General features: G+C 42.1%; 1 protein-coding gene across 1 annotated transcript in view; it reads right to left on the bottom strand.

Moving 5' to 3' along the window:
- Positions 1–17,743, bottom strand: part of ZNF407 (zinc finger protein 407) — a 536,938-nt gene that overhangs the window by 182,038 nt on the left and 337,157 nt on the right. The window contains exon 7 of the mRNA XM_044293117.1: positions 13,198–13,318. Within this exon, the coding sequence (XP_044149052.1) occupies positions 13,198–13,318 (121 nt within the window). The remainder of the gene's footprint in view (positions 1–13,197; positions 13,319–17,743) is intronic.

Here is a 17,743-nt window from a genome sequence, read left to right as displayed (position 1 = left end):
CGTTCTATAATACTGGTGTCTTCTTATGTGGCCCAAGAAACTTTGGGCCCCCTCAGGCTCCTGGGCCCGGTAGCGACTGCTCCTCTGCACCCCCTATAGCTATGCCTCTGGATGTATATGTGGCAGCCAGTGCCTGCTGTCATTCTACTCTCAACAGAGAGAGCTGCTGCCACTGTTCTTCACGATCTCCCCGCTACTGGAATCCAGCAGCCTGGACACAATGGCCCATCTCTCCTCCTTCCCAGGGGACCTGGCCACCACAGTAACAATCTCTTTTCTTCCACGCAGGTTGCAACCTCCTTATTTCTGGCAATGCCTCTCAATTCCCATAGAGCATGCACTATCTCTGTTTCTTAAAGGGCCAGCCAAAAGCTGGGTATACTCGGGTACTTTAGCCATCTTCCTCTGTGAGAAGATGACTTAGCAATAGGTTCTAGTTGTCTAGTGTACTGCAAATGTGCACCATTTCTACATTTGTTTGCCTGTGTACCGACTATTGCCTGTTTCTCAGATTTGACCCTTCACTGCCTGATCTCTGTTCCGAAGCTTTGGTGCCCGACCTCAGACTGTTAATATCGCACAAATTGTGTCTGCCCTGACCTCATCTTGTACTGACTACGGTTTTGCCTGATCCTTCAGTGCTCTGCAACAGTGTCTCTTGATCCCTGTGTGTCAGCAATCCCTCGAACAGAGACTACTACAAGAGGAAGCTGCCTGGTGATTCTCCTGCAATGGAGTGCAGATCCCTGTATAGGTGATAAAAAGTGAAGACCAAGGGATGCCTTTAAGAGTAGCCTCAAGCTAAATCTGTTCAAGGGGCACAGCGGATCCACATCCACTTGGTAAAAGCGCTGAGCCTATTGATTCAAGACGATTCGACCATTATCAGTGACTGATAGCATTCTCTGTGTACATGTGTAAACAGAAATAGCAGTCAGTCACTGATCAACACAGTCCCCATGTACAACAAAGTTCAGAAAAAGCTGAAACTAAAAGGTATAAATTGCAAGTTTTGCTGAAGTTTTTCCCCACAAGACGACATATCTGTTCAGCTCTTTTTGCTCTATAACATGCTTCCTGCAGATTGCACAACATTTTGAGGGGATAGGTCCTGTTGAAAGTGAAACTCAGAGAAAATACTAAAAATCATTCAGGAGTTCATTGCATCCATCTATTTTCCAGTTATAGGTACCTAATTGGCACCAATCCCCAATATCCCCCGATATTTCAGATTTTATACCCTAAAGGAGTTATGCCATGACAATTATTACTAAGCAATAATTAGCACATTGTAGATAAAATATTATTGCAATGTATATGCAATAAGAAATATTGTTGAATTTTTATCTACATTGCTTTTCCCTCTCTGGCGCCCCATGCTGTTTATAATTCGGATCTAAGCGGTGGACTAGCATGCTCATTAGCTTTCCTTTTCCCTTCCTCTTTGCTGTCCAGACACCTGTCATTCATTCATCCCAAGCTCTAAATTCATAGCTGTGTGTATCTACAGTATATCTCTCTAGACAGTAGAGAAGGAAATGGTGGGGGCTTTACATACCATATGAATCTCTGGGGCTATATGTGAGGAAATATTTTCTATGCAGGAGAGGAAGGGGCTAAGAAGTGATAATTACAACGGATCCTAGGAGATGCAGTTGCTTGACTGTCCCATGTGATGAGCTGCTGCCTGTCCACAAAAGGGAAGAAAGTCTTCCAGATATGCGAGTAAAAAAGAGGCCATCAATTTTCATCTGGTCTGCATATATTGTTTGGTAGCAATTTATATATGGCCAGCTAATGTGATTAAAAGCTTTAAAATATACTTACCTTAAAATATACTTAATTTTGTTATGAATTTAACCCCTGTCCATAAAGTCCTATTATGGCACATAGACATCATAGAGGCTCCCTTCTACGTGCAAGAACAAAGAGCCACTCCATAAGATTGACATCTGCTCTGGTGGACCTGGCACGTTCATGCATTACATTGTGCTGCGGATGACCAGAGCAATAAATGCAGGAGAAAGGTATGACTGAACAGTGCTTCCCTGACAAAAGTAACTAATTGCCGGAGATGTGAGAAAATGGACCCACAGCAATCAGTTGAAAACCATTCCGGCTTCTTTTTAAGAGTTGCTGTCTTCATGAGTCAACCCCTTTAAGCACCTCAATACATTTGGTTCAGAAACATATAAAAGATATACCAAAAAAATTATGGATAAAAGAATTTAAAATATTCGTCTTTTACTGGTGCCTGAAACAGGCAAGACAGGAAGGCTTAGAGAACATTTCTTCATTGCAAATATCAGTTTTTCTTTAATGACTGGTTCACTGTCAAAAAGAAGCAGATGGTCATTTTTCTATGTCAAGCAAAACAAGAAAAAAAAAGTTTTAAGAACTGGCAGTCTCCCAGTAGTGTCTGTGGTATCAAACTCCACATTTCACTTAAATATTTGTTTCATCTTGGATATGCTTCGTTCTAAATGCATTGTATGTTAATGGCTTATTTTAGGGTAAAACTTTATGGACTACTAAAGAAGATCAGACAGCTAATAAACAAAATACACATAGTACAATAAAAGTAATTAGCATTTAGTCCAAAAGGCATAATAAAATCTGAAGAAAAGGCATCAGGCCATGTAGTGCTCAGTTTTCTTCCACGTAATTTATTTAAAAAAATATATATATTCTCTGGCCTGTTAGAAAGGTACATGATGTAAATTGTAGTGACGGTTATCATCCTACCAGTGGCTGTAGTTGTGAGTTATCCACTCATTTCTGGTCCTTAACTGTGTCACGTTGACTCCCCAATATACAGTGTCTTATAAGTGGATAGAAAGTCAGTTTCTCTATTCACTTATATGGGAGCCTCGTTGTCAGTCTCATGGGATTGAATAGAAAAACGGACTTCTTGTTCACACGTAAGACACTGTGCCAGTTGTCAGAGTATCAGTCGCATGACACAGGTGAGGACCAGAAGTTAGTGGATAACTCAAGATGCAGTCACGGTAAAAAGATTACCTTCAATACAATTCATATTACATACCTTTCTAATGGGCCAGAGAATACAATTCTTGTCAGAGTGCTTCTTTAAGGTGGAAAAAAAGCCTAACAAAGGAAAAGTTTTTCTTAAAAGTCCTCACTGAACAAATGTATAAACCCCCAACCTGTACACCAGAGATCGACAACCGCATAAAAATAGTTTGAACTAAAAAAGATAATATTCTATACACTAATTACAATCCCAAAATTACCAACAGATGCTCTTTGAGATTCTGTATATGCTGTATAATATTTCTCCAGCTCTGTGTGGCATGTATGTTTTTCTTCTCTCAAATTTGGCTTTTTAAAGTTTATTAAAGGGGTTGCGTCAAACTACTTTTCACTCGAAAGTTCATTTTCATCAATTACTTTACCTTCCACTCCTCCTTGGATTGTTTTTTTTCTTTCAGATTTACCTCATTTGCAGTTTTCTCTTGGAATAAGATAGTTTTGATAAATGGTGGTATTTGGGAAACGTGATATAGCAGTGATATATGTTGGGAGGCATACATTTACAGTATATTGGTGGCACAACCCCTTTAATAACCTCACAGTAACTGAGTACATTAATGAGGAATGTACAAGTTTCACCAGTACGGTTTAAATATAATCATGTAACAAACTATGCCAAAATTTCACTTAACAAATAGAATCCACAAGACATGAACAGGAGGTAATCTTGCCTAGGGGTTATGTCTTAGGATAATACAGACAGTAAAGCTAGCTATGCATTAGATGGCTCAGACGGCCATTCCTAAATACACTCACCTAAAGAATTATTAGGAACACCATACTAATACGGTGTTGGACCCCCTTTTGCCTTCAGAACTGCCTTAATTCTACGTGGCATTGATTCAACAAGGTGCTGATAGCATTCTTTAGAAATGTTGGCCCATATTGATAGGATAGCATCTTGCAGTTGATGGAGATTTGAGGGATGCACATCCAGGGCATGAAGCTCCCGTTCCACCACATCCCAAAGATGCTCTATTGGGTTGAGATCTGGTGACTGTGGGGGCCATTTTAGTACAGTGAACTCATTGTCATGTTCGATAAACCAATTTGAAATGATTCAAGCTTTGTGACATGGTGCATTATCCTGCTGGAAGTAGCCATCACAGGATGGGTACATGGTGGTCATGAAGAGATGGACATGGTCAGAAACAATGCTCAGGTAGCCCGTGGCATTTAACCGATGGCCAATTGGCACTAAGGGGCCTAAAGTGTGCCCAGAAAACATCCCCCACACCATTACACCACCACCACCAGCCTGCACAGTGGTAACAAGTCATGATGGATACATGTTCTCATTCTGTTTACGCCAAATTCGGACTCTACCATTTGAATGTCTCAACAGAAATTGAGACTCATCAGGCCATGCAACATTTTTCCAGTCTTCAACAGTCCAATTTTGGTGAGCTCGTGCGAATTGTAGCCTCTTTTTCCTATTTGTAGTGGAGATGAGTGGTACCCGGTGGGGTCTTCTGCTGTTGTAACCCACCTTTCTTTCCCATTCTGACATTCAGTTTGGAGTTCAGGAGATTGTCTTGACCAGGACCACAACCCTACATGCATTGAAGCAACTGCCATGTGATTGGTTGACTAGATAATCGCATTAATGAGAAATAGAACAGGTGTTCCTAATAATTCTTTAGGTGAGTGTAGTTGGTTTGTAAAGGTTGTTGTCTTGGATGACAACGCCATAATAAAAATGACAATTCAGACAGAACAACTGATCAATCTCTGCTATGATCTGTGTCCTGGTCTTGGCTTCTAATAATGGGATACAGATCAGTCATTTGGCATGAATGGCTTTCCAACTACAGTAACCAACAACGATCAGAAAAATTGGTACATCAACTTTTTGAAAGAGAACTGCCATTGTGTCATGATAAGGTGATGATTGTCAGTCGATAATTGTCCTATTGTATGGCCAAATTAACAAGTAGATAAACTAGATAAAGGACTACAAACAACATGCATAACTGTTGAAGAAGGACTGGTCCACCAGAGTACCAGAGAATCTTCTGGTGGGCCCAGGCTCTGATACTATAGTGGGCCCCAAAGGTCCAGAGAAATCGAAACAATTGGAGCTGCCTTTGGAGACAATAATGTGCCACTATGGTCTATTTCAGGCATGCTCAACCTGCGGCCCTTCAGCTGTTGCAAAACTACAACTCCCATCATTCCCTGACAGCCTACAGCTATCATCATACAGAAGGGCATTGTGGGAGTTGTAGTTTTACAACAGCTGGAGGGTCACAGGTTGAGCATCATTGGTCTATTTCTTTGACTAAAAACCTATTAGACTTTAATGATGACATTGATGACATGGAGGTTTCGGCCCCAAAAATAGTTTTCTCTGGTGGGGCAAAGGAACCCCAGTCAAACCCTGGTTAGCCGGTTTGAGATCAATAAAACAAAGTGGCAGAAACATCAAAAATAATTCCAGTAAAGAATTTCATGTTAAAATATCAACATTATTCTCCAGCAGGTACTAAATTAAATAGTAAATTTGATGAAAAGAGCTACTTTTGTTAAATTGTGTTTCATTTCAGTAGAGAGCCTTATGGGAGCATAATGAACCACATGTCCTATAGCACCACAAGCACAAAAAATGTTCACCCAACACTTGAAAATAGCAGAACTTCAAATATACCTAAAACATAATTTTACCATACAATTGATTATTACGTTGCCTTTACAATTCAGATCACAAAAATGCTCTGATTAGACCTTTTCACTAGAATATCGTCCTCTTTTTTGGGCCTTGCACAGCTCTTCTTTGTCCCCTGTAAGTCTCTCAAATGTCTTATTTAAAAGGAATATATAGTACTCCCAGAAGACATTTTCCCATTTCTATTCTCTTCAACTCCTGTGAGCCCTTGTTCGGTGTGATAAGGCAATCTCCTTGGGGATCTGAGCTGTGTAGTTTCGTACCACGAGTGACAAGGACTCGACTTGAATAACTGCTGTGCGCAGGTTGTAATTATGTCAGCTGGAGTGTTGAACAAGGGGACTGATTAATGTGAGCCCCAGCCCAGGCACAGTCCCTATCAAAACCTTCATGCAGGCCAGCAGTGGGGATGGGTTAAAGCAGAAAGACAAAAAATGTTGTACGGTCCATGATAGATGAATTGCTCCAACAGTCTTCAGGCAGATGTTCCAGGACAGTATAATATACAATTACTCTGCCTTATCACCTTCTCAGGGACAATAAAGCTTCCTCCTACCATAGCTCATGTGAGTGAAGGCAAAATTAGTTTTACTTTTATAACACTGACTCGATCATCATGTGAGCTTGATTGTGCTTTCATACATGAGAAACATGCATGTTACAAGAATGTACGGGCAGGATTGTATTTGGGACATCACATTTAAGAGTTTTGACATTAGGAACCAATAATTCATTTATTTTTGTCAAAACTTTGCTCATAATCTGAAATATCATCTCTAAAGTGCTGGGGTATGAGAGAGTGAGACAGTTCTTAATAGGGATCTTGTACAGATGACATCATCTGGAGACACATACCACTTATTACTGACCCTATATTTACTGTAACTGTTTGCTAATGATAACAACGGACCAATGCAGTTTGCCATATTGTTAGATGTCAGATATAGGTTATTTTTGAGAAATGCATATGTGATACTGTCCTGCAGACATAGTCACACACCACTACCATTTGTCATCGCAAACTAAATTAGGCTGCAGGAGACCCTATCAGGACAATTTAGAGCTTGCATTTTGCAGAATTCAGCAACTTCTTATCTTGTGAATGCACTGGTAAAGTAGACGTCACAGGAAAATTCATCTTTAATGGGGGTGGACTGGTCATAGACCCTACAGGGAAATTTCCCAATGTGTGGATGCCTGAAAGGCCGCCCGAGCCCTCCTCACTTAGGTGCTGTTCTGAATTCAACTGTGTCGCCGTTCTCAGGATGGTCATACTATTGAATACTGTGGCGAGGGTGACAATATTTTGTGGTGCACTATGGTATTGCTGGTCCTGCCTACTTATGCGGGCCCTATCTACTTGTGTTGACCCACCTCCTGTCAATTTGAACCTGCCTACCAGTCTGTCCCTGATCTGTCTACACATCGAGGATTTCTGCTGGTAGTTTTCATGTAACAGAAATTCAAGCTTAGAATATACAAAGAGAAAAGAAAAAATGGATGGAAGTAAATAAAAAAAGAAAGCCAGAAGACGAGGCCTTGTCCTTATACACAGCAGGAGAACACAATAAGAAGATCTGAAGCTTCCATCAAAGAGGAGACAGGAGGGGGATTTTACACAGCCACAGGTTCCATAGGCACTGTACCTCACCTGTAGTCACATATCAAAAAGTAGGCAAACAACAAACATTAAATAAAACTCTGCATTACACAATGGTAATAGTACACATGTATTTAAGGCCCCATTAACTTTAAATGGAACCTGTCATGCTGTGGACCCTGATCCCACCACCATGCCTCATTAAATGAAATGACAATGGTACTATACATGCCCCTGTATACTAAAATCCAAATCACTTTCTATAGTACAGCACACTGCATGCAAATAGTGACAATATAAGGAATGGTTAACTAGAAAACGCCCCAAAACTCTGACGTCCCTGGATGCTCTACAATGCTATCAAACCCCTCCAAAATATCGTATGCGCCACTGCCCTGTACCCCCGGAGTACGCAGAGTGCATGCAGCGTGATGTACAGTGAACTGCTTCATCGCTGTCCTGTACATGTGGGAGTCCTCTTCTCACAGCCCTGGTATGTATGGGGGACTGTGATGAAGATAAGCACTCTACACCTTGCTGCACTGTGCATGCTCAGGAATTACAAGGCAACGTGCATGCAGGTGGAAGAGGCAGATAGTGATGTACAGTGGCGGGGATAGGGTTGGAGGATGCAAATGGAAAACATGATCAAGGGGCCCTGCATTACTCAAACCAAAAAGTTTATTAAAATGCACAGACTAACAAGTTTCAACGGAGCACCGTGTCTTCCTCAGGCACCCCTTGATCCTGCTTTCCATTTCCGTCCTCCATACTTCTTACATTTATTGGGAATCCAGCGAATGGCCCAACAGGAAGGAGCAGCGGTGACTTTCAAAGCTAGCCAGACACACGTTTCTCAGAGCTGTCCCGGGAGCTGCAAAAGCTCTATTTATTTCTATGGAACTAGAGCTGTGTGAAAAATGCACAATATAGAACATGCTGTGATTTTTGCTGAACACAGAGATCAGTGTCGGACTGGGGCGCCTAGGGCCCACCAGTAAAATGTATTTTGGGGGCCCACTGTACGGATACATTCAAATATTACCTGTTCACACAGCAAGATGCTACCAGATGACTGAATATGGGACTTACTGCAGCAACTTTGAGAAGGTCCTGGGGAGAAGAGGACACTGGTAGCTTTCCTCTATACCTAGAAATCGTCTTGGCTCTGATCCTGTCTATAATAATAAACTGGGCAGTTTCTTTAATAATCTATCAGGTTTTTATATGAATATAGGCTGGTTGTGGTGCTGTACATTGAATATATGTAAATAGTGCAGTAAGTCTACAGTGTTATGTGCAACTTGTGCAGGGGTGGGCGACTAGGGGCCCACCGGGGATTCACCTGCACCCCTGTGGGCCAGTCCGAGCCTGACAGAGATGATGTGTGAAAAACATAGATCCATAGAAATGAATTGGTCAGAATTCAGTGCGGGCGCTATGCATTTACTTGACGCATCTCATCCAGATAAGAAACTTCTCACTTGTGTGAAAGAGGTCTAAGAAGTCGGAAATGCTGCATATAGAATACAACCATTTAATGGGGACAAAATAACCAGCTTAACAATTAGACACCATCTAAGAGCAAAATATACATTTTATGCTGTAGATATCTGAATTTATAAAAACCGAATATTCCATTTTCTTTTAAGAAATCATCCTGCTGAATTGAATTGTGATCTAAGGTTCACATAATAGTCTACATTTAGATATTCTGCCTGCTATGCTGAGGAGAGCCTGGTTTTCTCAAGCTTGCGATTCAACCAATCAGGCTGTGATCATATCACTTAGGTCTTCTCTGAACAGTAATAAATGATTTGGTGGATGATCATGATTTTTAATGTGCCGGATATTTATGACTGCAGTCAAGTGTAAGGAAAAAGGCTACAGGCAGTTGTAAAGTAGGCTCACATACTTTATATACATATCCTGAATGGATGAAATGTCATAAATATTTATATGCAAATTGAAGAAGGTTTTTTATACGCCAACATGAACACACAAACCTGAAGCATGGCTAATATAAAAGGCCAACACGAGACGGCTTGTTAATACCGTACAGGTTTTCCGTGAAGGAAAAATATATTAGTAGATTACATTTCAAGTAATCGACGGGCAATTTGAAACATGTAGCGGAATCAGTATTTTAAATCTGTGGTGCTGCGAAGGGTAATCCACCATCTATATAACACAACAATAGAAGAAATCTCGCCCAGAGCTTTCCAAAGTTATACCGCATCTTACAAAGCCATGGCAAATAAAAACTAGTGGGAGTAAGAAAAGCTAGGTGTGGGGAGCTTTTTCTGAAAAAACTGGAGGATGTTCACAAGACCTTACTTTAAAAAGTAAAAAAATGAGTTTTTTCTGGGGTATGAAAAAGTTAAAGGGGTTGTCGGGGTTCAGAGCTGAACCCGGACATACACAGAATTTCACCCAGACAGCATTTCATGCTCCCCCTTGCCCTGCGGAGATCCACACAGCGCAAGGGCTTTTTTTGTTTATAATAACACACTGCTAGGAGGAGGCTTCCGCCTAGCAGTGTTCCCGGTGACTTCACCGGCTCTGATGGGCGGAAGCCTCTGTCTAGCAGTCCTCATGGAGAGCCCGGTACGTCACCAGAACTCCATAAAATGCCTCTATAATCTGCTGACCACAAATGATGATTTAGGTGGCGGCATCAACGATCCTATTACCCGATGAATGAGCGTTTCACTCATTTGTCGGATACTTGGCGGCATCTTTATAGAGGCAGATTATTGCTTATTACCAATATCTGCCTGAACATCGGGCAGTCTACGGCTCCATTCACACGTCCGCAATTGTGGTCTGCATCCGTTCCGCAATTGTGTGGAACGGGTGCGGACCCATTCATTCTCTATTGGGATGGAATGGATGCGGACAGCACACAGTGTTCTGTCTGCATCCTCATTTCTGGAGCGCGCCGCCGATCTTCTGGTCCGCACCTCCGAAAAAAAATAGAGCATGTCCTATTCTTGTCCGCAATTGAGGCCGGATCCGCGATGCACTATGGTGTGAATGGACCCTAAACAGGCCTTTAGTTCCAAGGCTGTGTGTCAATTGCCCTCCCCCAACCTTGATGGGGCGGGGCATCTTGCCTGGCCATGCCATCCCAAAACGTGCCACGTCCAGGTGTTACAATGACTATCTATAGGCTGTGGAGTGGGACATACGATAAATGTGTTACAATTGCTATGGAGGGAGTAATTGTAGAGGATTCAGTTGAAAAATGGCTATGCATACCCAAAAATCTTATAACAATATCATTGGTTAGCTGCAAACATAAGGAACCAGACTTCTCAAATTACATGTGATCCCAACAACCAATTGAAAGCTATTCTTTTGGTTTAGGGTGGCAATCCTTTCTAAAGAAGTGGTACATTTTTTGGGGGGGGGGGGATATGTGTGGTATTGCAGCACACCTTCATCCACTGAGAGATAACTCTTCAGTGGCTGACATGGAAAATACAAAAACTGGGAGCTTCACCAGTTGCAGCTCTATGAGATAATAAATATTTAACATCTTAATTGCAGTTTTCTAAGGGAAATAAAAGAGGATCTGCGCTCTTTATTTATTTTTTTAAGTAGCTCCACTCTGGGCCATGTCTGGTAATGTAGACATAGTGGTGCAGTTTTTGGAAATTTCACTAGAAACAGCCCAATGACAAGAGTGCTGGATTTGTCAAACAAGTGACACCAATGATGCCCAATGGACCTCACTGACTTAGCGGTTTACACAGTCACTGTTTGACCAGTGGTTTCCATAAGTAAGGGCTCATGCACAAGACCGTTCACAAAAACATGGATACCAGCCATGTGTTCCGCATTTTGCAGAACAGAACGTCCTGTCCTATCCTTGTCCTTAAACGGACAAGAATAGGACATGTTCTATATTTGTGTGGATGATACCGAATGGAAATATGGATGTGGACAGCTCACTGCACTGAGGTGAATAGGTCCTCACCCGACCAGCAAAAAATGCGGTCCAAAAATAAGTTTGTGTGCATGAGCATTAAAACCAGGAGTGGATCCTACGCAGAGATAAGGTATAATGGAAAGATTTACACCTGTTCCTGGTTTTGGCTACATCACTGATGGACACCACTCCCCAAACGCGGACTGTGTGAAAGGAGCCTTATAATGGTGCTGTTGTTTTTCCAGATAAAATAGCGCTCTGAGTAGTGTGTTTTTGTTTTCATCAACTGAGACAGAATCTGTGACAGAGCCTCCTATGCAGATATGAACAGAGCCTTAGGAGATGCTCTCGAACATCCTTGAAAATATGAAGCTAGACAATACTTGATTTAATTGTGGACCAAAACTAATTATTTTTACAGTTGAGCACCCCACGATAGAATCAATTAAAAAAAAAGAAAAGAAAAAAAAATGGATGAGTGAATTGAAAATAAGCTCCTGCCAAAATGTGAAGTAACAGGTTGATATAGTTTATTCATTTTATACTCCAACTACTGATATCATGGGGCAGATATAGTAATATTGTCTAAAACACAGACTAGAAAACATGCCAGATTTATCACAGTGGCTGGTGCTGGATAAGAAATCTGGTGCGCCACCTATTAGTTGGTTTACTTTGCGCCAGAATTTTGGTGCATCTTAAGCCACATCCCTCTGTTACCCGCTAAGTCACACCCATTTTCTGCTACTTCTCATATCTAAAACATTTAACAAATGTGCACATGGACAAGAATTCTGATGTATTTGCAACAGTAAATCTGTCCCAATTTGTTTTTACTGATGTTATATACATACGTAGATATTTAGATACAGAATTTTTTGGGGGAAAGACTGATTTAAAGGGGTTATTCCATCGTTAATGTAAAACATTAAAATCAGACATCATATAATACATGACACAGGGATGAGAGAATTTCAGATTTTGAAATCCGTTCACGCTTCGTTTGGTGGTAAAAGCAGAACTGCGTTATGGATTCCGTTACCACGGACCATAACGCAAATCTATGACGGAATGCATAACGGAATGTCTTTAGAGGCATTCCGTCATAACAGAAGTCTATGGGCTGCATAACGGATCCGTCCAGTTTCCGTTATGCAGGGGAGTCCTCTTCTGCATAACGGAAATGGGACGGATCCGTTATGCAGGCCATAGACTTCTGTTATGACGGAATGAATAACGGAATTCCTCTAAAGGCATTCCGTTATGCATTCTGTCATAGATTTGGGTTATGGTCCGTAGTAACAGAATCCATAACGCAGTTCTGCTTTTACCACCAAACGAAGCGTGAACGAATTACATAACATGAAATTCGCTCATCTCTAATGACAATCTTTGTCATAACAAACTTTAATCCAGCCCTGTACATCACATGGATCCAGAAATCACCCCATTTGTTGCTCTATTTGCTCTGCTAGATTTATTTCAAGCGGCCAGCTTAGTAGGCCTGCACTTTCTCAGGAGACGTGTTCTTTCTACTGCAGCTGGTGGCAGTTGAAGGATAGAAATGAGCATGTGCTTCCATCTCATTGAGCAGGACAGACAAATTAGTAAAAGAGGAAACAGCAGGTGGCGCTATACAGATAGATTTCAGTCAATAACTGTGGCTATACTAAATGTTTAATTACACGCAATGGCAAAAGTACTCAGATCCAGGTGCTACTTTGACAAATGTAGAATATTTTTTTTGTGGGACAACCCCTTTAAGTATTTCAACTATTGATGTCTATTTGAAACATTCGCCCTCACACACAGCAATCTTAGACACAGTGGCCTAGTTAAAGGCCTGTAAATCCTTCTGGAATATCAGAGCCGAAGTATTTATATAATCTAAATATCTGAAACACAGAAGAAACGAACTCAAAATGCTCGTTTCCTCTTAATTACCTGTAATCACACCATGGACACATGTACGGCTTCTCCCCTGTGTGGACTCGCTTGTGCCTTGTTAAATGGGACTGAGTTGTGGAAGCAAAATTGCATTCATCACACTTGAATGGCTTCTCACCTGAAATGTATGACCATAAAATATAACATTATTAAAAAAACATAACAATCTAGTGATACAAAGAAACCAAAAAATGCCTCTTCAAGGATAGACTTGATAACCACATTCAGACATTAAACTGGTCACATGGATCCTTAAAAGAGCTTTCCAGGACTATTTCTAGGATAGATCAACATCAGATCGGCGGAGGTCTGACTCCCGGCACACGCAGTGGAACCGAGCTAGTGAAAAACAGCTGATCAGAAGGATTGCAGGGAGCTGACTCCCACCAATCTGATACTGATGATGTATAGCTCATCAATATATACCAGATTTTTCACCTTATAAGATGTATCAAATGTCAGTGCATCTTATGGGGTGAAAACTAATAAGCGCTTCCATTATGGAAGGGCTCATTAGTACAGAGCTCGGAGAGCGCTGAATTCGCCACTCCCCGGGCTCTGTTCTCACCCCTTCCTGGTGTTCTCCTGCAGGCTTCTCATGCTGTGTTGTGACCTGCGCACAGATTGAGGACGTCAGCGCTCTGTGACCGCAAGCTATGCGCCATCTGGTCACAGCACTGTGTGGCAGGAAGACCAGGAAGAGCAATAGATGTTAGGAGCAGAAACTGGAGCAGGAGAGGTAAGTACATTTTTTTTGTCTGCTCAGAGAATGGGGGTCTGATCTGAGGTATGAATGAGGGGAGGTCTTATTCACATTTGGGTTCTGATCTCAGGTCAGATTAGGGTCATTCACATTGGGGACTGATCTGAGGTCTGAATGGTGTCTTATGGACATTGGCAGTCTGATCTGCAGTCTGAATGGGCTCTTATTAACATTGGGAGTCTGGTCTGAGATCTGATTGGAGGTCCTATTAACATTCGGCCTCTAAGCTGAGGTCAAATAAAAAAACATTTTCTTATTTTCCACTACAGAAGCTTATTTTGTCTTTTGTTACAATGGTAATATACATTAGGTACCTAGAAGTGTCGTTACTTTTCTTACTGAACACTTTATTCCTGATTGATCAGCCTCCAGTCCTCCATTGTACCAAATACACAGCATTTTTAGTGAGGACCAGAAGGCAGTCTCTATGTACATTACAATAAGACCAAAAAGATGAAAGCTATTCCCCAGAGTGTTTTTTAAACACAGCTGGATGTAACCAGGAGCTCTCATGGTACTAATAAAAAGGGAGACAATGCAGCCACGTTTGCTGGTCCATAAATTACACTCACTACTTTCTATACCTATCAAATTAGGTATCTGTCTCTCAAAATTCTCCATTTCGGCTCCATTCACAGAACCATATTTTTGCTCTACATCCAATCTGCATTTTTTGAGGATCGGATGTGGCCCCATTCATTTAAATAGGGCTGCAAAAAATGCAGACCGCAAGCAGTGTGCTGTCCGCATCCGTATGTCCATTCCAGGTACCTGCAAAAAAGATAGCACATGTCCTATTCTTGTCTATTTTGCGGACAAGAATAGGCATTGTTACAATGGGGCACATGAAAAGTGTGTGGGATGCACACGGACTACACCCGTATTTTGCGGATCCGCAATTGGTGGACTGTAAAATAGATAATGTCGTGTGAACGCCCCCTTGTCTTGGTAGCTCGGTTGCAGATAAGCAAATATTATCCGTCCTAATGGAAATAGTGCTCCATATAAGAAGAACTCCCCCCCCCCCCCCCGTTACAATACTTAATAAAGACTTATGATGTATGTTGCTGCCATATGAAGATCTATTTTATTGATGTTATACTCACAAGACACCTTTTCCTACATTGTAAAATACATATCAATACAGCAAGAATCCAGAAATTAAAGGGCAAAACTGCAAGGATGCCTTAAACCTGCATTTCCCCCGGGCATTACAATTACAGTAAGCAAAGCAGGATTACAAAAGGATATAAAATCAGTGTTATAAATAACATGTATCCCTTGTCCATAGTGAGTACATATACTTTGGGCTTTCTGTTAATGTGTCAAGTTGTTGCTATATTTCAGCTGATATAACAGGAATAGTACGCTGCATTTGCTGATACATTTTTGTAAACGTATTGCCTCTAAATCAGGCATGTCCAAACTGCGGCCCTCCAGCTGTTGCAAAACTACAACTTCCAGCATGCCCTAATAGCTGTAAGCTATCCAGGCATGCTGGTAGTTGTAGTTTTGCAACAGCTGGAGGGCCGCAGTTTGGACATGCCTGCTCTAAATGTACAACTCCACAGACGATTATTACACACTGCATAAATTAATAAAACATACCTACTTTGAAATATACAGTATTGTAGTAATGCAGATACTATAGATATAGTACATTAGCATTTAAGTGGAAATATACTTGGGGCTTATATTTTTCCCATATTTATATTGTGTAATATTGGTATATCACTGTGTGCAGCATAGATTTTACTTTGCTCTACATGTTTGATGTTTAGTTAACAGCAGTCTTTCTGTATAGCCTGGACTTCCCTTCCCAGTCTGGCACTGTAGTCTGAACCACCACCTATAACAGCAGTCTTTCTGTATAGCCTGGACTTCCCTTCCCAGTCTGGCACTGTAGTCTGGACAACCACCTATAACTACAGTCTGCTACTGTAGTCTCGACCACTCCTATAACAGCAGTCTGCCACTGTAGCCTGGACCACCACCTATAACAGCAGTCTGCCACTGTAGCCTGGACCACCACCTACAACAGCAGTCTGCCACTGTAGCCTGGACCACCACCTATAATAGCAGTCTGCCACTGTAGTCTGGACCACCACCTATAACAGCAGTCTGCCACTGTAGTCTGGACCACCACCTATAACAGCAGTCTGCCACTGTAGTCTGGACCACCACCTATAACAGCAGTCTGCCACTGTAGCCTGGACCACCACCTATAACAGCAGTCTGCCACTGTAGCCTGGACCACCACCTACAACAGCAGTCTGCCACTGTAGCCTGGACCACCACCTATAATAGCAGTCTGCCACTGTAGTCTGGACCACCACCTATAACAGCAGTCTGCCACTGTAGTCTGGACCACCACCTATAACAGCAGTCTGCCACTGTAGTCTGGACCACCACCTATAACAGAAGTTTGCCACTGTAGTCTGGACCACCATCTAGGGTTGCACTGGGTATTGAATTATCTATACCCAATCAATACTTTTTGTGATGAATACCATACCCCTCGTGCCCCGACTGACGTCAGACGACGTCAACTACGTCGAGCTCATGAGATACGATATGGTCACTGGTTACCAAGGCGTGATGTTACGCCCTCCTGGAGGAGAGGGTAAGGTCAGTCTTGGTACAGTTTTCACAGACTCCTCCTGTCCACACGGGCACAGAGAGACAGCAAGCTGAGAGAGCATTTTCATTGCCCCAGTGAAACAGCGCATTCCATTCTCAGCCCGGAAAGACTGCTACCAGTTCCTTGTTTGATATAAGCCCGGTCCATTAACAGGATTATATAGGGTATGAAACCAACCCGCGGTAGCGTATTACTAAGCCGAAACACGGACGTGGGGTTTTGTGATCGAGATACCAGACAGCAGAAGATTTAATGATATATTTAATCACCTTAAGGGCTCACTAGACAATACACTATACACACAAGGATATATACAGTGGTCTGAGGTTACAAATACAGTTAGTATGGTACAAACAGGATTACACAGAGCAAAAGTCAGTTTACCAGATGGATGAATCCTTTTGGGTTGTGATGAGTTCTTAGCTGTATTCACATAGAGGGCAGTGATGTCAGCAGGTTGTAGGTCCCTCTAAACACATGGCATGATGTAACACTCCTTCAGAGAAAAGACACACCCGCTTGTTGGCACAAGCCTTTTAAACTGTGGACGGGCACCTCCTCTTCCTGCCTCTGGGAAGGGTCCCCCCCCCCCTCCCTGCTGATCCTGGCAGCTTAATGACCCACAAAACCCTTTAGGGTTCATAGCTCAAGACCAGAAGGTCACAGGGAGATGGCTACAAGTAGAGTCCAAGCATGGTACCGTTATTTAGTTTCTGTCGGGAGATATGTATATCTCCCTTCCGTGGCATCCTATTACCAAACTAAGAGTAGGAGCCTGACCACCTTGGCCACAGGATCGCAAATATATATTTAACTTATGTCTGGAATGGACAGGCGATTCATAATTCCTTCGCTTCCATGATGTCTGGGGGGGAAATATAGATCCGGGCAAGGGCTGAGACCCCCTGCCGGGAGTTTTCCTGCAGAATTAACTTGGCCTCTGTGCTGTCTGTGTTAGGTGTGATTATGCCCACATGTCCCCTCCCTAAAGCCAGAGCCCCTGTGGAGTTCACTACCTCTGCTATCTGACAAGCAGATGGTTGGAGTGAGAACTTATTTAGCATGTACACTGACAAAGGTGAATCAGATGAAAATCATGGTTGCCATCAAATAATGATCCATATTCTTCACACCTCCCC

The sequence above is a fragment of the Bufo gargarizans genome, chromosome 5 (assembly GCF_014858855.1).
Source record: "Bufo gargarizans isolate SCDJY-AF-19 chromosome 5, ASM1485885v1, whole genome shotgun sequence".
Taxonomy (NCBI): Eukaryota; Metazoa; Chordata; class Amphibia; order Anura; family Bufonidae; genus Bufo; species Bufo gargarizans.
Note: the sequence above shows the minus strand (reverse complement) of the source record. Positions and strands in the feature narration are given on the sequence as shown.